The sequence below is a fragment of the Ambystoma mexicanum genome, chromosome 9 (assembly GCF_040938575.1).
Source record: "Ambystoma mexicanum isolate Mex_15411 chromosome 9, UKY_AmexF1_1, whole genome shotgun sequence".
Taxonomy (NCBI): domain Eukaryota; kingdom Metazoa; phylum Chordata; class Amphibia; order Caudata; family Ambystomatidae; genus Ambystoma; species Ambystoma mexicanum.
Genome location: NC_090931.1, coordinates 1533458339 through 1533479661, shown reverse-complemented (window position 1 = coordinate 1533479661; position 21323 = coordinate 1533458339). Strand labels below are relative to the sequence as shown.

At 44.2% G+C, this 21323-nt stretch overlaps 1 protein-coding gene across 1 annotated transcript in view; it reads right to left on the bottom strand.

Moving 5' to 3' along the window:
• Nucleotides 1–21323, bottom strand: part of LOC138489455 (zinc finger protein 135-like) — a 122651-nt gene that overhangs the window by 80524 nt on the left and 20804 nt on the right. The window contains exon 2 of the mRNA XM_069617177.1: nt 6712–7136. Coding sequence (XP_069473278.1) covers nt 6712–7087 — 376 coding nt within the window. The 5' untranslated portion in view covers nt 7088–7136. The remainder of the gene's footprint in view (nt 1–6711; nt 7137–21323) is intronic.

The following is a 21323-nucleotide window of genomic DNA, read 5'->3' as shown; positions in this document are numbered from 1 at the left end:
AGAGATGTCAGAAGGTTACACACCAGTTACCAATGAAGACATGACAACATTTGGTAACCTTATAAGCCTGGGATCAGATTGTGCAGCATCTGACGATAACACCAATCATGACTGGAACTCCATGAATATACACACGGATTGGCCAGGAACCAGTCAACTCAGGTGTAAATCAAGGTTTAATCCCATGTTTAATCCGGGAGGTCACATCAAAGCATTCCAGGATTTAGTGATCAATGATCTGAGAAAAATCAGAAAGATCAAATGGAGTTATAAAGACAACCTCACTCGTCATGAACTCAAGGTTCTGAAAGATCTGAGTATGTTATCAGATTGTATTATTAAACCATCGGACAAGGGTACGAATATTGTGGTGATGAACCGCGTGGACTACATCAAGGAGGCGGCAAGACAACTCAATGATCAATCCTGCTACGCCAAATTGGGAGAGGCTCCCACTGCAGGTATGCATATGAAACTTTTTGACTTGCTAAATACATACAAAGACAAGGGACTACTAGAGGATGATATGTGCAAGTATCTACATCCGAAGTTCCCACTGATGCCCACCATCTACTTTTTGCCAAAAGTGCATAAGAACATGAGGAAATCCCCCAGGACGCCCTATAGTGACACTCTGTGGGGCACTGTACGAACATACCTCCAAGTTTGTAGATGAGAGTTTGGTGTCTTTTGTAACAGCACTTCCCTCTTATTTGAGAGACACCAAAGACTTTCTGAATAAAATTGATGGCATCACATGGGAATCCACATACTTGCTCACCACCCTAGATGTGGTTTCCCTATATACCTCCATAAGACATAATGATGGACTGCGGGCCTGTGAATATTTTCTTCATACCAGGTCAATTAATTTTTTATCACATAGACGCACGATACTAGACATGATTCACCTTTGTCTGACTAAAAACTGTTTTATATTTTATAAGGAGTTTTATGTACAACTTCAGGGCACAGCCATGGGGACAACATTTGCTCCTTCTTACGCCAATTTGTTCATGGGGTGGTGGGACAAATGTGTTGCTTGGGGTCCAGAGTACAACAGCTACACATCTAAAATAGTACTCTGGCTCCGGTACATTGATGATTTATTCATTATCTGGGACGGAAGCAGCTCAGAATGGTTGGATTTCGTAAAGAAACTTAACACCAATGAATTAAATCTTCAGTTCACAGAAAGCCGCAACAAGACTGCTATCATGTATCTTGATATTCTTGTTAAAGTGGCCCAGGAAGAACTTGTGACAGAACTTTATAGGAAACCGATGAGTTCTAATGTACCACTACACGCCAAAAGCAACCACCCCACTCCCCTGAAATGGTCAATACCATATGGCGAATTTATTCGTATAAGAAGGAACTGTTCGAAGTTGGAGACCTTTGATGTAGAGTGTGGGTATATGGCCCAGAAATGTAAACAGCGAGGTTACCCCAAGAAGATTCTTGAACAAGCCTACCATAAAGCAAGAGACAAAGATCGCTCCACACTTTTAACATCTAAAGTGGTGCCATCATCACAAGAAAGTCAGAGTGAGACTCGTCTCATCCTCACCTATGGCACGAATTCCCAGACTATACAACGAATCATGCGAAGACACTGGCATGTTTTGCAACTGGATGAACATTTGGGGGCGATCTTCGGAGACAGGATGAATATTACATTTCGTCGATCCACCTCACTTAAAGATAATCTTGTCTCCAGCTTTACGAGTGCCTCCACGCTGTCTAGAGGCTCTACTTGGCTTCAAACACCCAACACAGGTTTCCACAAATGCAGAAAGTGTCAAGGCCTGTCAGTATGCAAAAGATGTCTCCCATTACAATCATCCTATTTTGAAAAAGAGTATTCCCATTGCATCACGAATCACTTGTGACACAGAATACGTGGTTTATGTGCTTGTGTGTCCCTGTGACAAATGGTACGTTGGCAGTACTATAGGAAGGCTTAAGCTGCGGATGTTGCAGCATATTCGAGCCATCAAAAATGTTGATGTAACATACCCCATGGCTTTGCATTTTAAAGTAGTACACGAGGGCAAGTTGGATGGCTTTACATATTTTGGCATTCATTCTACAGCCAAACACCCTAGGGGTGGGAATAGAGAATTGACACTGAGACAACTTGAAACCAAATGCATTCTTGATCTTGATACGAAGAAACCAAGAGGTCACAACTTAGATGAGGAACTCTATACCTTTTTAGGGACCTAAGTATAATCATTACTGTTTTTATATATTATGCTATTTTAAGTCCTAGTGTTGTTCCTCCCTCTTGTAAATGCATATGTGTCACAGGTCTTTTTTTGTGCCTATTTCTCTGTCTCCTCTTGCCTTTCTCTAAATATCTGTAATCACATGAATACTCTGCTTTAATATTAAATACAGAATCAGTTTGAGTCCATGTAGTGGATTGTGGACGTATAATCCCATTCATTAAGTTAGGGGTTAAATATATTTGTACATTATTTCTTCTGATACTCTGATTATCTTCGGTCCATTCTACTTTCGTATTTGTATTTATTTCTATCACTTTACTTCAGATTTTCTTATGTTTGCACTTCCTTCTCTCTCTGCTTGCTATCTAGTGGTGTGTACTGTGGATGCAGGCGGTCAATAGGGTTTCCTTAGGGTCAGTGGATAAGAGTTCGCACTGTTTCTGCACAGGGGGTACCCTTATGGTCTTGGAGATAGATTAGTCCACTGGGTTAATTTAAGTGTGACACTAATGTCCCACCCCTGGGCTTAGCAGAGGTAATATTTAAGTTTTTGCTTTTAGAATTTAGGTTTACTATTTTTGCCAAATTTTATTCTAATTTTGTTCCACGTAAGTGCGCCAAGGTCACATTAATAATGGGATGCTTCTTATATCGTCTCTCTTTTTCTCCTCCTCTTCCCTGTCCTACTACAAAACTCCTTCCAAATCCATTACATTGATTGTTTAATTGTACATGTATTAATATTAGGTGTTGTAAATTAATGCTGTTCTATGCTATGCTGTTTTTTCTGGGATAATATTATATATACTGGACTTTATGCAGAACATGGAAACTAACACCTATTTTGAGCTATTTTGCACTAGTCAAATGTTTACATGCACTAAGCACTTTAAAGTTAGTAATGTACTATCATTTTATAGCTGAAATGCACTAAGCACTTTATAGGCTGCATGTGGTCTACTCGGAGTTACATATCCGGGATGTTGCTGCTTTGCTATTTTAATCATGGTAACTTTTTGAGATCTTAAATCCAGTGACAGATTACAGCATGCTGTTTAACTCATGAACGGTATCTACAGCCTATGTATTATTTTTGTTATGAACAGCGTTTAACATTTGAGGCAACGCCAGTCTAACTAATTATGCAATGTGGTAGGCTTTGGGAAGTGTTTCACGGTGATAGAGTGTATAAACATCATTATTATTGTCATTAGACATGTCAATGTTACTAAAAAGACAGCATGTGTTCAGACTGTAATATGCCCTAAACATAGTTGTCCCTGCAGAATGAATGCCATGCACTAAGCGCATATTATTCTTGAAGTAATGTCACAGGTGACAGGGGAATTATTTTTATTTTCACTCTTAAGCATCCGTCAATTAAATATTAAATAATTGATTAAATAAGTGGCTTTTATATTAATGGACGTTCTTAACATGCATAAATGTTGCAGCAATTGTTAAGTTTTTTGCACATGCAAAGATCTCTGCCACGATTTGCGAGTATAAGCTATGTGTTAAAAACTGAGACATTCTATCTGGAATGGAGATCACAGAGACATTGTATCCTATTTAAAGTCACCTTGTTTATGTTTTGCACTTTGAACGTGATCAAGCGGCCTGTTGACCGTGAAACGCGTCGTTTTCCTGCAAATTTCCTTGCCATGCTGACTTGAAACAATAAAGGTTTGTCAGTTTGGATTTAATTTGGTGTATGAGCCTTTTTGCAGAGAGTCATCCAGGCTATCTTTGCTGTTCCCGGGTGTTCATTCTGCTGACCTTCTTTTCCCGGTTCCATTGTGGATCTGGGGACCTGGTTTTTTGTTTACAATATATATGACCAGTACCGCTGAAGAATATGCCTGGCGAGGGGAATGCCTAAAAAGTGGGTGCTGAGCATGGATGCCCATAAAGGGTAGCCCTGCCTGGGAAGAAGCAGAGAGAAGGGCGAATGAACGTAGAAATATTGGGCAAGGCTATTCGTTACTGAAGGAGTAACGAAGGTGGGGAACGTTGGGAAGGATATGGTCCTACCCCACCCCCTAGGTATCGCCAAATAGAATAAACGTCATCGCAGCCATGTTTTATTTACCGTGTACGGGTAAGAGCCCTATAACCTAAACAAAATAGGCTAATAACATCACCCATGCCTTGTCCTTAGGACTCAATTTTTACCAGGCCTAAATGCCATATTTCAAATAGGCCCAAAAACCATATGATACATAGATCACATTGCAAGGCTGCGGCACTCACTCCCCCAGCTTCTCACGCAGAGGGGACCAAGGCATTCACACATTAGATCAGCTCCGCACAAGCCTTATTCTCAGAGAAGTCCATCCGTTCACTGTTCCCCTAATGTTACAATTCTCTAGTATCATTCCTGCACAGAATGCGCTCGGCGAAGAGCGTGGGACTGGGACAGGCGGCAGCAAAAACGCCCATCCATCTCCTCTAAACTGCCCATGTCCCTGCACGCTCCAACCCACCAGGCCAGAGCTCACTCACCCCAACCTTCCCATTCCTTTCATGATAAGCATCTAACCCCCTCGCCTTGTACATTCCAGAACACCCACCCTAGGCCTTACCTTAGGTAGCAATATATTCTTTCCAAATAACACATGTCTGTTCGTATCATGAGGCACCAGAAGGAGATGTTGAGCCACTAGGAGAGATACAGAGTGCAGGAGGTGTCCGCACATCTCCTGACTGTGGGCAATGAAGCCATGAATGTGGAGGTCAGCATGCCAATATATTATTCCTTCTCTACAAAGGCTCCCCTTGCATGTGGTGTTCGGGTATCTGCCATTATTCATGATTCATCAGTTCCTTTATAGTTATGAATGCAACACCCGCCGACCTGACCTTCACCGCAGCGATGAGCCCAGCTGACCCACGTGCTACAAGATGGACTGAGGGAGCAATGACCAACAGGCGTCTGGCATCCCCTATGGAGCAGACATCTATATGTTCCTCACCAACTAGCAACTTCACAACTACCACTTTCTAAAATCGTCATCGATGATGAAATTGTCTTTTATAATGTGCTGCCCAGTTAATTTTTGGCAGAGCGCGCTCGGGCAGCAGAGTTCTTTGCTAGCATTTTTCTATATTATATAAACTTTATTATCCTTGCAAAACAATGTTGTGGTCTCATTCCCTGATGGGGTGCATTCCTATTTTTATTATTATTGCAATTATTTGGATGTGCGAATAAGGGACGCGCCTTCCCTCTTAGGAGTACTTGGGTTATGTGTTGTCACGTTAAGGTCATACTATGGATCCTAAAAAGTGCTGCAGTACTTGATTGGTCTACCCAGTGACCTATGAAAGCCGGGACAATGTGCTCTTGAGTTTGCAAACAGCACTTTGTTTTTAAGTATTCCCACTTCTCTGCAGACATCACATGAAGTCTAAAAAAAGGAGTTACATTTGTGTGGGACCAGGTGACCAATTGTGCCTTTGTGGACCTTAAAAAAGCCTCCACACAGGCTCCATTATCAAGGGATACTAGCATTAGCATTGTTCTTCCTCGGTGGTGGCTTGGCATGAAAGCCTCGACTTTTGCATGTGCCAGATTAATGGCCTGACAACAGCCCTACCAGCCGTCAGGAATGCAAGGCAGGCACTTCGAAGCCATTCTCCTGGCAAAGCTACTTCACAAATAAAAGAAGTGACAGACTTTACAGAAATCCTTGCAGGGATACTGGTGCACGTTGCTCCCAAAACAATAGATTTCAGCAGCTGGAAAGCACTAAAGCTTCCTTCCATCCACCTCAGAATGGTGGTGCTGAAAACCAGAGGGGAAAACGTCAGCTTTCTACACTACTTTTTCACAAGCTCAGAGTTGGGCCCCAAGAGCAATGAACCAGGTGGAAAGATCAAGAGGATGATACAGCCATGCATAAGACTGTACTCATATGAACTTGAGCACAAAAAAGCATAATGAGAAAAACCAGGCAGATTTAGGACAAAGTTGAAACGTCATAGCTGGTAATTGGCAGGAGTACATTGCCATATTATTGTGTATCTGGCACATGGCATATTTGGGCATCTGATGGTACCAAACCATCTACTGCTGCTATGATTTCTTTTCTTGAAATCTTATTTACTTGTTCTTTCGTATACAACTGAACAAAAGTGAACACTTGGCTCATAAATCAATACCAAACACAAAGGAATATGCACAGAACAATAACAGAAACAGGAGTGCTTCAGATAAAACCCTGACACATATTACTTGTACGTTAATAGTGGACACACACAGGTCAACACTTTACATATAATGAATGCTCCTAAGTCAGTACAAATGTCAGACTATCCAGATGTCCTGTTTTTGTAGTAGAATAGGGAGAAAGTATATGCAGCCTGCTTTATTCACATCCTACCAGCACAAACTGTTTGATTACTGTAGTTTGTATTTTAGTAAACCATGTCACATAAAATTGGAATACTGTGGTGTAATGCATTTACTCCTCACCTGAAGCCAAGCTTCCAATCCTCCTTCCCTTGGAAACCCGAGAATCTCCGGCAAACATCTCCTCCTCGACTTCAACTTTTATCAACTTCTTAAAGTCCTGAGGTTCTCGGTCAGAGGCTTCTTCCATCTCTTCAGTATTTACCTGAAAATCCTGGGCAGATGGCTCCTCTCCCACTACAATCTTCACCCAGTCTTCTGGGATCTCACAATTCCCGGAAGAAGCATCTTCCTCTTCTTCAACCTTCACCTGGATAACAGGGTGCGGACAATCAGTGAAAGACAAACCCTCTTCTACTTCAACCTTCACCCAATCCATTGAATCCTTACAACCCCAGACAGAAGGTTCTTCTGCATTTTCACTCTTCAGCTGGTCCATGATGTCCTGGGAATTCTTAGCAGATGTGTCAATGTCCACTTCAACAAGTCTACAAAAAAAGAGAAGAAAAAACATGGAAAGATGGATAGAGTGTGAGAAAGAAGAGATGTTAGCGTAACCAATTAATCCTTTCAAGCTGGCTTACAGCTAGTTTTATTTCATATTAGCCACTGACACCCTATGCATTCTAAGAAGGCTTTCCTCTTCAAAGGAACTGAAGGCAGAGGCAGCACTAGCAACCAAAGCCGACAGGTTCCAGCAGCTTTCTCTCTGCCAAGCCTGCTATAAAGGAGTGCGTGCCTCAGCTTAATCCGTGAATGTATTGTCAATTTCAGGAAGACAAAAAACTCTTTCTGCCCTCCAACCCAATGATGATGCATCTTCATCTTTTTTCATTTAAAGCACCTGCTAGTACATTTTCCTTCATCTGTCTGCACTTTGTTCGTTGAAGGTCTCTGAAAAGCGGTCTTCCTGGGCCACTCGCTGTTTCAAGTGAACTAGATCATTACTGCCCACTTTTCTTCATTTCTTTTAGAAATGACAACTGGTACATTTAATTGCTAATGAAGTCAGCCACTGTATACTTATTCATACTTCTATTTGAATAGCTATTTTCACTTTATATTGAACACTATCCTGTGTGATGAATCTTTGGATGGCGTCCCTTCTCCCCTGGGAGAGACCTTTCCCATGGGGCAAAGGAGGAGAGTCCTCAGTACAATAGTACATGGGAGAGGAACCCCCTTGTGGAACTAGGGACGAGCATCAACAGAGAGCGCAGTATACCCCCTCTTTCCCACACCCTTCCTCTCTCCTGAAGCCAATCCTTTCACCCCTTTCTTAGACAGTACTAACATGTTCTTGTGTAAAGTAAACCAACCTCGTACATCAGACCAGACTAAGAACAAAACTTGCTTGTCATCATATATTTCCAATACAAGTACTGTGAAGAAGAACATGACCAGGAGCATGAGGATCACTCCAGATAACTGGAATGAACGGTCTAGTCTTTCTCAACCTTGGGTTGGTCATAGGCAATACAAAATGGAAGAGGGAAACCACAACAGAGCCCTCCATGGCTGCCCAGGAAACCCTGTGGGATCCTAATGCATCGGGCGCGGACAGAGACTAAAACTGCAGTCTGGGAGGAAGACAGTAACCGGCTGAGCCGCCACCGGACAGAGGAAGCACCTAAATGCTGCCAGAGCCTCACATTGAAGCACTGCTGCTCAGAAGACGTGAACCATAAAACCAGGTACACGGGCAAACCGAGAGATGCTAGAGGTCCAGGGAAACTGGGGAGCCACCGAGATAAGAGGGTAGTGGACCCTGAGATTGGCAGAAAAAGAATGATACCTATGTATGCTTGGCAGGAGAGTGAACCAAGCGAGCGGGAGACATTATTGAGAGTCTGGGACCTGCACCCATATGAAAGCATAACGAGGGAAAGGGCTTCATCATATATAAAGCCTCATAGTCCTGGTACCTGGGAGAAGGGGAATTCAAGTTAAGTGTGAAGTGAAGAGAAATAAAGCACAGTGTCTGCGACTCAAAAGGAAGAGATGCTCAGACTCTAATGTGCACAATCCTGTTAGTACTTGGCGGATAGTGAACCAAACCTACCCTGTAGGTGAAGCCAAAGAGGGCTTTGCATAAAACCAGCAAACATGGTTTTGTACCACTGTGAATTTCACGGAAAGGGAGACATTTCCCCTGGCTCAAAGAACATTGTGTTGCAATACTTTGGAAGCCTGGAAGAGGCTAAGGAAAAGGGAAATATTTCCCCTGGCACAAGGAACTTTGCTTTGCATCATTGGGGGAACTTAAGACAGTCAAAGAATAAGGAGGCAAGCTCCTTAGCTATTAAGCATTGTGTAAGGAAGTACAGCGGAAAGGAACCACCCCATGCGAATTAGAACAGTGTGTTATTTGGAAAGAACATTGGTTTTGATTATGAGAACCTGAGACATTTGGAACGTTATTTTGGTGACATTTTTGGTCACTATTAGAAAGAAGAAAGCATCCTTGTACCTTGAGTTTAAGTTTTTAGTGTTGGAAATAGGTTTTGGGACACAACAGTGACTAATGTTTTACTTTGAAATCCTGACATTTTCCTTAGATTTCTTTGAGGCAGGGAAATCCCTCTTAGTTTTAGGGACAGAGAGGCCATTACCTCACCTTTAATTCTTTCAATAAAGTGTATTACCAAAACCATATCATCTCTGTGTCAGAGCCGTCCTTCTGCACCCTTGCATGGGGTTAGACCTGGTTGACACTAACTGGGGGACCCTTAGGTTTACACAACTTAGTGAGAGTTCCAGTAGTCCTTCGGTAGCTGCTAAAGAATCTACAGGCTTCGATCTCTCCAGCAGTAGAAAAACAACCCTGGAACCAGGAGAGAGAGATCTAATTCCAACAGAATTAGTATTAATCCCCCCCCCACCCAGGACTTACATAGGATTAGCCTCCAAATCCGGTCTGGCCTGGAGATATGGCTTGGACGTGATGGTAGGGGTAATAGACCCTGATTATAGAGGGGATGTTACGATATGAATACAAAATAATGGAAACCACACGAAAAGTGGCCTACAACATTCTAGAGAAAGTTCTGTTTCCCAAAACTCTTGAAGCAGCTGAATTCGAAGACACAGAGGAACTAAAAAGGTTTTGTCGAGGCAGATTTAGAACCTGAAATAAACTAAGACTACAAAGACCCCAGCTAGTGAGTACGAAACTGAAATCATCCCTGGCCTGGCCTTCACACAACATACTACTCGCTGTTAGCAGAGGTATTCCTCAAGGCTACATCTGGGGAAGAGGGGAGAACCATGGAGAGATTTTTTTTATTAGACCTGGTTACTATACCGAGGTGATATCAGTCCAGAAGGGACTCCTTGTTCCCAAATTGTGGTACCCCAAAGTCACATGCAAATGGTTCTAGAGATTGCCCCTGCTCACCTCACTGCTGGACATTTGGCAACGGTCAAGACTCAGGGACAAATAGTAAGCTGGTATTTTACTGGCCTGGGATATATGCAATATTAATAACTTTCTACAGACTTGTAACCAGTGTCAGAAAACCGCCACACATACTCCAGCTTTCCAACAGCCTCTGCCTATAATTGACATCCCTTTTCTGAAGGATAGGAATGGACATTGTTGGTTCGCTTGGACCCTCTTAGTTCTAAGTTAGGAAATCAGTATATTCTAGTAATAGTCGATTATACCACAAGATATTCAGAAGCCTTCCCGATGCGTAAGGATACCTCACATCAGATACTGAAACATTTTATTCCCTTCATATCTCGGGTAGGTTTCCCTAAAGAAATCTTAACTGATCAGGCAAGTACAATTATGAGTTTGCTCATGGCTAGAGTAAAGTTCTACAGATCAAAACCCTTTGAACTTCTGCGCATCATCCACAAATTGACGGGCCGGTAGAATGATTTAACAAGACATTAAACAGTATCCTTAAGAAATTGATCAAAGCTGATGGGAGAAATTGGGACATAATGATACTTTGAGCCCTTTTTGTCATCCGCAAAGCTCAACACGCCTCCTTGGGGTTCCCACCTTTTGAAGTTCTCTATGGACGGGATCCCCGAGATGTTCTTTATATGTTACAGAAACATGGGAAGAGGGAGGAAGCCATATTGCCCCTATCGCAGACTGCCCAGAATGTAAAAGAACATTCGGCAGTTAGATCTATAGTCCATTCTCCTCTTGGCAAACCCCAAGAACACCAAAAAGCCAATTATGTCTGGAAGGCAGTCACTCAGTGCTTCTTTATGGGCCAGGAAGTATTAGTGCTACTTCCCACCTCAGAGCATCAGATGTTATCTTGTTGGTATGAACCCTATGAGTTTATTGAACAAATCAGGCCTTATAATTATTGTGTCTCGCAGCCAGACAGGTGACCTAAGACTCAAATCTATCACATCAACTTTTTGAAATAGGCGAAGGTCTGGTTGAATCCACTTAGGTGATAATGCCCAGCCTTCTATCTGAAGAAATAGATGGGGTTAGTGCATTACCTACCGATCTTCCACCTGATAGGAAACAAGCCATCCAAGTTCTTTTTGATCAGTTTCCTGATGTTTTCATCAACGAACAAAGAAGAGTAAAAGGGATATTTCCATCACATCCATACTCCTCCAGATAAGGTAATCAATTATATGATATGGCATGTATAACGTGCCTGTTGTGAGAAACCTGGGAGTATTCTCCCAAGTAGATCCAGAGAATCCCTCATTCAGGTGGCCAGGGGATGGCTGGCGCTCTCCGATCCCAACCCTGGGGGTGGTGAGTGAGGGAGCATCACACGGGTAGGGTAGCCCAGGGTTATGCTCGGGGGAATTCCCCAGGTGAGACGCAGTATTATACCGGGGAAGAAGGTGAGGAGGACCAAGTTCCTTAAGCTTTTGTAGGCTGTTCCAAATCTACCTCCCTTCTGCCCACTGAATCTCCCTTACCTGAATCCAATAACCCCTCCACATCTGGTTAACCAATTAGGAACTCAAACCCTGTAAGTTACATCTTCCAGAATCCCCATCTTCCCGTTATCTACCAGAGTACTCCTAGGCATTCTTCTTCACATCCCTCCGATTATTATTTCCCGAATTCCCAGGCTACTTTTACAAAACACTATCGTTCCCACAATCCCCCCTATTAATTTCACAAACCCTCAAAGCTCACCTTGCTGAATCGACCAACCACCCCCTTCCTTATGACACCTTTACCCCATCCTACCGAGTAGGATGCTTAGAAACTAACTCCCCCCCCCCTTCCGTCATAAACACTTCTTACCCTGTAAAAGACGGACTAACACCAGGGCCGTATGCCTGACATGTCCCAACACAAGGGTCAGGCAATTGACAATAACTACACACACCTGACAGCCCTTTCCTTTCCCCACAGGGATAAAAGGCAGAGCACGAGAGAATAGTTTGAGAAAGGCAAAACGCATGAGGAGGCAGCTATTCCAGGAGAGCAGTTCAAACAGAGGAGAAAGGCGGCGAGACCTGAAAGGACGACAAAGAGGGAAGTGCCCTTGCCCTTTTCGTCCGTGACCCTTAAAGCCTCCGTGAAAGGGATCATAAGAACGGAGACTACAGCTGATGTGTGGTGTAACAGATGTCAACAGTGCACAGGGCCATCCCGCTCTGATAACCAAGGCAGGGAGATGCGCTTGCTACCGCGGTACCATCCTGGACTCCAGAGACAAGAAACAACAAGGAGTTCAGCACAGCCTGTGAGTCGGAGAGAGAACCAATAGTAAACCAGACTGTGTTGAGCGAAGATTGCAAAAGGCAACATCATGAGTTGAAAGAACTTGGGAACAAAGAAATGTTAGGTTACTGAATTTTAAGAAAGAGCAGGGAATATCCAGCTGCAGAGTGATTCCAGCAACACGTGCACGCTCATTCGAAAGACTCTGGGTGTTTAACCCCTTTTTTTGAAGCTACAGCTACCAGGGGGCCCTAGGAGAGCCTGATGCAAGAGGTAAAACAAGGGTTGAGAAACTAAAACCTGTACAATCGAACGTCTGGCACGCAGTCAAGAGAAAGCTTGGGGAAGAGAGCCCTGCTTTCTAATGAACTGTGAAATTTGAACTAAGGCAACGATGAACCCGACGTAGGGATGCTAAGAGGAAGCCTGACTGAGGGCTTAAGCGGAAGCCTGACTAGGGGCTGGAAAAAGCTACGGGAAGTAAAATCCTGAGAGGTGTTACAACGAAGTGAACTGTGTTAAAAATGGCAAATGTGTACCAGGCTGAGGATTGCCCACAAAGGAGAGCAAAAAACACCCCATAAACATTGTGTCGACAAGTGTGAACCCGGCTGAGGGGACAAGTGTGAACCTGGCTGAGGGATGTCCACAGTGAACAGTTGTTAGAAAGGATATGGAGTGTCTTTAATACAACAGGTGATAATACTAGGAACGAAAGCCCATAGTGAACCCGACTGAGGGAGGCCAACGCTGCAAAAGGATCGGAGCCCGGTTGAGAAGGATCCACCCGACATGAAGAAAATCTGAAAAGAACTTTTGTTTTGCTGTTTGTCGCACATCAGGTCCTCTGAGGCAAGAGACTGTAAAAAGAGACTTGGCCACAGAAGGGCCTGATATTTTGGAAACTAACTGGAAGCTCGTGCTGGAGAAGCCCAGATGTTTGCTGTGTTTGAGAATCCTGCCTTGCCCCGTGCTAGAAAAATGGGGAAGGGAGACCCCAGTTATACCAATCCTGACTTATTTTGTGAACACTTCTTTCTTTTCTGGTGAACATTATCCCACACTATTTTGTAACTTAGCTTTAAGGGTTGGCAATATTTTTTTTTTTTTTAGTATCTGCCCTTTTTTTGACAAGACGCCTCTAGGACTGCCTTACTATTATTTGATGGTCGTAGCTTGCTTCCATCTTAGATTTAGGTTTAGATTAGGTGTTTTTCTCACCATTGAACTGTGATCAGTTGTGTCTGTTTTTACTGTTGCCACCATGAGTTCCTTACACTGTACACAAGTGTTTCTAGGCGCGACAAGACAAGGAGAGGGAAACAGAGGGAGGACAAAATGATCTTACTAGGTCTTGTGTCATTGAGATCGCGCTGGTGCTGGGAAGGGGAGAAGTGCAGGTAAACAAAAAGTGCAGTCAGTGGGTGCCTTAGTGCAGGTAATTAAGAAGTGCAGCCAACGGGTGGCTCATAAGTGCAGGGAGAGGTGACTGTAGGGTTACAGAGAAAGACCACAAGTGCTGGGGGATAAGTTGTAGAGGGCGGAGAGAAGAGGCAGGAAGGTTTAGAAAGAGGCTGTTGCAGTAGTCCAGAGGACCAAAGCTCTGGAGACAGTGAGCTTGTGGGGGAAAGTGAGGAAAGGAAAAATAAAGAGGTGCAGCTGATATTTTGACTTTTTAGAGATGTCAGGGATGTGAGAAGAGAAGAAGAGGGTGGAGTCGAAGATGACCGCAAGGTTCTTAGCCTCACAGATAGGAGCAGGAAGAGGACCCAGAGTGGGCGGCCAGAGAGAGACAGGGGAAAGGAGGGAGCTGGTGTTTCTGATAAGGAGGATCTCAGTCTTACTGGCATTAAGGCAAAGATCATTGGCGGCACACCACTCCTGGATTGTTTTCAGACAGTAAGGAATGCAAGAATAAGTAGTGGCGGCCGAGGGGAGCTTGAAAGAGAGCTGGGTGTCATCCGCATAACACTGAAAGGTGGAGCAGAGAGCAGCGATTTGGTGGGCAAGAGGTGCCAGGTATTGGTTGAACAGCCAGGGAGAGAGGTTAGACCCCTGGGTAACACCACAGGGAGAGGGGGAGAGGGGGGAAAGAGGGAGAGAGAGAGAAAGAAGTTGGGCCCGAGAGGGTCTATCAGTGAGAAAATAGGTCAACCAGGCCAGGGCCTGATCAGTGATACCCAGGTTATCACGGAGGAGCTTCAGCAGGATGGCATGGTTAACCGTGTTGAAAGCAGAGGAGAATGAGGACAGAAGGATGGTTAGAATCAAGGTTGGAGAGCAGGTCTTCACAGATGTTCAGGAGAGCAGTTTCCCGTGCTTCTGGCCGCTCTGAAGCCAGACTGATGGTCATGGAGACAACCAACAGTTTCAGTATAAGGTTAAGCTGGGAGATGGCCTGCTTTTCCAAGAGTTTGCCCAGGAAAGGAGTGATAGAGTTTGGGTGAAAGTTAGCCAGAGAGGAAGGGTCGGCAGAGGGCTTCTTTAAGAGGGGGTGCACAAGGAGTGCTTCGGGGCAGGGGAAGGTTCCAGTGGCAAAAAAGTGATTTGCAGAAATCGCCCAAGGCTGGAGCCATGGTATCAATGTGGTCCTTGATGGTTCTGAGAAGAACCTGTTTTGTAGAGACTTTGATAGATAGCACTTGTCTAGAAACGTTGTTAGGGGTGTACAGGGGAAACCTTAGAATACCTAAAGCCCACAGAGAAATAGTCTGACAAGAAGTGGAAAAGATGTTAGCTTTAGATATAATAGAACCATCAAAGAGTGCCTGGCCCTCGCCGACAGTCTAGTGGCTAAGTCTGATCAATTGTGGAGGTTTTGTAGACTTCCGGAAGTTAAACACACTGTCCCAGTTTGATAATTATCCCATGCCCAGGATAGAGGACCTCAACGATAGACTGCGGTCAGCTGTTTTCCTCTCCATGATTGATCTAAGAGCTATTAGCAGGTACCAGTGAATCCAAAAGACAAAGAAGACTGTCTTTTCCACTCCTATAGGACTATTTCAATTTAAAATCTTACCATTCAGACTCCACTGAGCCACTGCAACCTTTCAAAGATTGATGTATCAGGTTCTACACCCATTGCCTCGTTTTTGCAGAGCTTATTTGGATGATACCATCATTCACAGTAAAACTTTGGAAGAACACTTATTCCACCTTGTAACCAGAGCACCAAGGAAAGCAGGTCTCGTCGCTAACCCATGAAAATGCACCTTACTCAGTTTGCCGTCAAGTACTTAGGGTTCTTTGTCAGAAACTGACTTGTTCAACCGCAAACGGAGAAAGTTCAAGCGGTACAAAGAACAAAAACGATACAAAAAACTAAACAGGACTTGGGGGCCTTCCTTGGTCTAGTAGGCTATTACAGACGATTCATACTGAATTGTTCTTCCATCACCTCTCGTCACACAAACTGAGAAATGTAGAACCCCAGAAGCAGAAGACCAAGCCTGCGCTAACACTTTGAAACATATTCTATGTAATGAACCAGTCCTGAAAGTACCCAACTTCTCTAAAGAATTCATCCTTCAGACAGACGCTTTGAAGGTCATTCTAGGAGCAGTGTTGTCACAGTAGTATAATGGGACAGAGCATCATGTACTTTAAGGCGAAAGCTCTTCCCTAGAGAAGACAATTAAGCTACCATTGAACTGGAAGCTCTAGCCATAGAGTGAGCTGTAGGTTATCTGAAATACTGTCATACTGATTAGAAGTTCCGACTAATCACAGAACACTCACCCCTTACAAGGACGAGTCTCCAAAAAGATACTAACCCCAGAATAAAGCACTGATTTTTCGATCACCAACCCTACTGTTTTTGGATTGAAAATCAGAAAGGAAGGGAACATAGCAATGTGAATTTCCTACCCCGCTTTACAATAGAACACAGAGAAAGCAGTAGCATATGGGAAAGGTATGTGATGAATCTTCAGAGGTCTCCCGTTCTACCCTAAGGGGAGGCCTTTCTCATGGGCCCAGGACAGTGCAGCATCCTCGGAGCAATAGTCTCCCTGGGGGTTGTGCACAGGGGGTGGATCACATGGGAGAGGAAGCCCCTTATGGGACTAGGGACTAGAGAATGTGGTATACACCCCTCCTCTCGCCTAAAGCCAATCCTTCCCCCCTCAATTAGACAGTACTAACATGTTCATGTGTAAAGTAAACCAAACGTGTGCATTATACCAGACTAAGAACAAAGAACAAAAGAGCATGAGGATCACTCCAGAGAACTGGAATGTAAACGGTATAGTCTTTTGTGACCTTGGAGTGGTCAGAGGCAATACAAAATAGAAGAGGGAAACCACAACACAGAGAGCCATCCTCTGCGGAGGGAACATGGGAGATGCCGACCCGGTGAACGAGGTGCAGAACAAGACACTGTGCCCAGAGCGAGAAGAAAGCCTGAAGGTAGTCCACGAAAATGGGACTACGCAGACTGCTTCCCAAGAATTCCACTGTGCATCACAAAGCCTCTGGAGCTGCCAGAGACCGAACCTACAATCTAGGAAGACAGTAACCTGCAGAGCAGCTGACGAGAGGAAATACCCGAATGCTGTTGAAGCACTGCTGCTCGGAAGACGCAATACTTAAAACCAGAAACGCTGGCAAACTGAAATGTGCTAGAATGTCTGGGGAAACCGGGGAGCAACCACAGAAGAAAAGATAAAAAGAGGATCTAGGACCCTGAGATTGCCAGAAAGAGAAGCATACCTATGGATGCTTGGCAGCAGAGTGAACCAAGTGAGCTAGAGACATTATTGGGACTCTGGGACCCGTAACCATAGGAAAGCATAATAAACAAGGGGAAAAAGCTTCATCGTATATAAAGTCCCAGTCCTAGTACTTGGGAGACCAGGAATCCATGTTAACGGTGAAGTGAAGAGAAATAGGAAAGCACAGAGCTGGGACCCTAAAGAACAAGAGATCCTCAGAGACTAATGTGCACAATGCCGCTGGTAGTGTTTAGCAGGATAGAGAACCAAAGCTACCCTGTAGGTGAAACCAAAGAGGGGTTTGCATAAAACCAGCTACGTTTTTTGTAGCATTGTGAAAGTCAGGGAAAGGGAGACATTTCCCCTGCTCATAGACCCGTGTGCTGCAATATTGTGGAAGCCTGCAAGAAACCAAGGAAAATTTAAATGTTTCCCCTGGCACAAGGAACTTTGATTTGTATCATTGGCCGGCAGACAAAGAATAAGGAGGCAAGCTCCTGAGCTATTAAGAATTGTGTAAAGAAGTACAGCGGAAAGGAACCACCACATTGGAATTAGAACATTGTGTTATTAGGAAAGACCATTGTGTGTTATTTGGAAAGAACATATGTTTTGATTATGAGATCCAGAGATTGTGGAACTTTATGTCAGTGAAGATCTTTTGATATGACATTTTTCTTAGATTTCTTTGAGGCAGGGAAATCCCTCTTAGTTTTTGGACAGAGAGGCTATTTCCCAACCTTTTATTCTTTCAATAAAGGTTTATAACCAAAACCATGTCACCTCTGTGCCAGATCTTTACTTCTGCACCTTTACATCTGGTAACAAAAATCACATCAGATATGCATTTTGGTGACGTTCCCTCTGCAACACAGGGAACAGGAAGGAATTGGGAGTCTTTCTACATAGACCGCCGCACTGCAGGAACACAGAAGAGTAGTGGAAACGGTAAGAGGAGTCGTGTGAGGGTTGAGTCCAGACAATGATGCGGTGAGAGGCAGGAAAAAACACAAGTTGCGTGTAAAAAGGATGACCCAGCAGGTAATCAATAAGCAGCAAGACATCCTGATAGCAAGAGAGCAGAAGGGGTCGGTCAGGAGTGAGAGGCAAAGTTGAAGAGCAGGTCATGTGGCCGCATGGAGTCGCTGTATTATTTCCTGTTTGGGAGATCTGTATGACTTTCCAAGCCATAAAAGGAGATCTTTTTGAGCAGAGCCATCCTGGACAGAGGATTGTGGACACCAGCAATTGTGGAGAGGTAGAACAGAAGAGAAGGCCTGGGTGGCGGACGGCAATGAGGAGACTCAAGACCCACCAAAGACATTTGGAAAAGGAAAATACAGCATGCTGGAAAATTAAGGCAAAGTTCCTAGAGCCAATGAGATATTCATTTAAATGAGATACTAATTGCTGAACTTTGAAATCCAGTTCCTAGCTACATTTCATTAAGAGCCTGAGAGAGCAAGCATTCTCAGTCTATATCCCCACACTATGGAACCACATTCCTTTCAGACCCGCCTTCATCTTCATGAAAATCAGAAAAGAACTCAAGACCCTCCTCTTCAAGGAGTACCTTCTTCTCAGTCCATTAAGATACACAACAAAACACAGCCACACAGCCCATTTTCCCTTTGGACGACCACCCTTTCCTGCTAACCTCTTTTTCACAAGCACACCACCTTTCAGCATAGTTTTATGTCTCCCAATAGGCGGTTACCATGTCTAGGCACATCAACACCCTCGCTTATACCTCCAAACTCATCGCACTAAGTAAAACATTTCACTCTCCCAATAGATGCCTCACGCTAAACCAGAGCCCCAATACTCAGCAAACTGGATTATTGTAATGTCCTGCTCAAGAGCACGTAAACTACCAACATCGCAAAACTACAACTTTTAAGTGCTGCATTGGTCTGTCGTTCTGATCATATTGCGGCAGTATGCAAAGAAGCTCACTGGCTACAAAGCCAGTAGTGACTTTAAAATCCTCTCCATTGCCCACCACTGTATCTATAAAAAGCCTCCCTTTATCTGAACAACAGCATCACCAAGAGACACCAGGCATACATAAACTGGTCAGCTGGTAAAAAATCATTTATCGTACGAACATCTAATCTATGCATGTAACCACTAATAGTGTACAGTGCTCTGTTGCTACAAAAGCTTGACTTGCACCCAATAAATAAACATAAATGCTAACAAAACTTTACAAAGAATTAACTGTGGCTACTTGAGAAAGATTATAGATCAGGACCATCGTACGCCCTTGCTGACCAACAATGGAAAACCATACCAAGTCTGTTTTTGCCATGGGTCAGGTGACCCGTTCCGCTGCACTGCGGACAGAAATAAAGGCTCTAGCGTGATATTGGAGGTGTCTTTTGCTGGTGAGAGGCAGGTTACAGAAGACACACCAATGAAGAGTAGAAGGGCTGCAGTAACACAGAGCTACAAGTGTCTGGAGAATGTCAATGGAAAACCTACAAGGCTGTGCTGTGAGATATCAGTGAATGTGGCGGGAGTCCCTCAGTTGTATCAGCAAAGACCAGATTAAAAGCCCAGCCAGTGAGAAGAGAGGAGAAGCAAGGTCAATAGGCACGAGCTTGAGGCACTGGGGAGATGTGAACTGCTGAAGTAGAGTGAAGACAGCAGAGCAACTCGTAACATGGAAACTAATGGGCGAGAGCAGACCAGCCGATGAGAGGATTAGGACCCAAAGTCCATAACAGGATAACAAAAACAGAATAACGAAGGATTTTACAACGAAAACAATCACGAAAATATGTGGGGCTGGGGGTGAAGGATTAAATATGGTGGGGAAGTGGTTGGGGTGGGCTTTAAGCCAGGGGAAACAGGGGTTGTAAAGTCATTCATTATAAAGACATGTAACAGATCAGACATAGAGACCCAAGGACAATACAGCATTGATGAGATGGTGTGAAGGTCCAGATGGTAAAAAGCAACCACGGATAAATCTTGATGTAGAAAGCCATAGTGAGTAAAAATGCTGGAACTTGGCCTGTGCGATTCTACAGCACATTGAGAAGGACAATCCTTTAAAGCTCAATTCTTTTCAAGATAGAGGGGAAAGGGAGCATTCTACCCATTTATTAAATTTCACCATGAGGCAATGGGCAAACCTCTGGGACATTGCACAATGCCATCACATTGAGCAGTGCCATAACATAGCAAACAGTCGAACCATCACATGGATCAGCACAGAAACGTGCTGGTCCGGTACATTTCATTTATACCAGAACAAAAGGTATATTCAACACGCACGTCTCAAGGATTAGGATAGACTAAGTTGTTCCAATATAAATCCACAGTGAGTCTGTTGTCTGCAATACGTCTTGGAATTTATTGTGCTAGTAGAAAAGTCAGCTGACATGTGTTTCGACCCCCTGGGTCGTTGTCAAGGCCGTAAATGTAACAGTATCCAATAAAAACAGAACAAAAATAAATAATTCAAAAGGTTGACAGTTGATTTAGAAGCATCATAAGGTTGCATGTATGAGTATGGTAGCCACACTCTGGACTTTTTGTCAATAAGAAGATTGACGCGAGATACAGGCTGCATTCTTTGGAAGAGGTGGCTCTGCCGTCTTGTCCGCCTCCCTCCTCCACAGTGGTGGCTGCGGCCACTTTGCAATCCAAACCTGCAGCATCCTCTTTGTAGGGGAGGGGTGGTCCAAGGGACCCCCCCCCCGGCCTGCATCTCCACCCCAGGTGAGGGCCATGGCTCATCGGGCGTCCCCTCCTTACCACCAGGGCCCAGGTGGTGGATGGCTCACCTGCTGAAGACATTGCCCGCACGTATTAAATTTAGCTAGACCTCAGAAACCATTTTTTGTCTTCTAAAGATGGTGTGAGCTCAGCGCGCTGTAGCGCGGCCCCCACCTTCGGAAAGTTTCAGTCCTCCCTGTCTCCGCAGCACCATGGTAGATCCACTGCAAGCCCGTTCCCACGAACAAGACGGGCATGATCTAGCGTAATACATTAACATTGTAACAGTTCACCTTCCGCAGTGTATCACTGCTCCCACAATGACCCGGTCAGCAAGGCCTGGGCGATGGGAAGATCTGTAGAATGGTCATCTGCTGAAAGCAGACAGGTACCCAAATATGAATGTAAGAAACCACTTTTAACACATGTATCCTCTCCATACAACCACTCTTACTAAAGAAACCTGTGAAATTGTGTAATTATCGTACATGACACCAGCCGTGAAGGACCCACACCCCTGCAGTGGTGTGCAAATGATAAAAGCATTTCCGGGGGATTATTCTTCA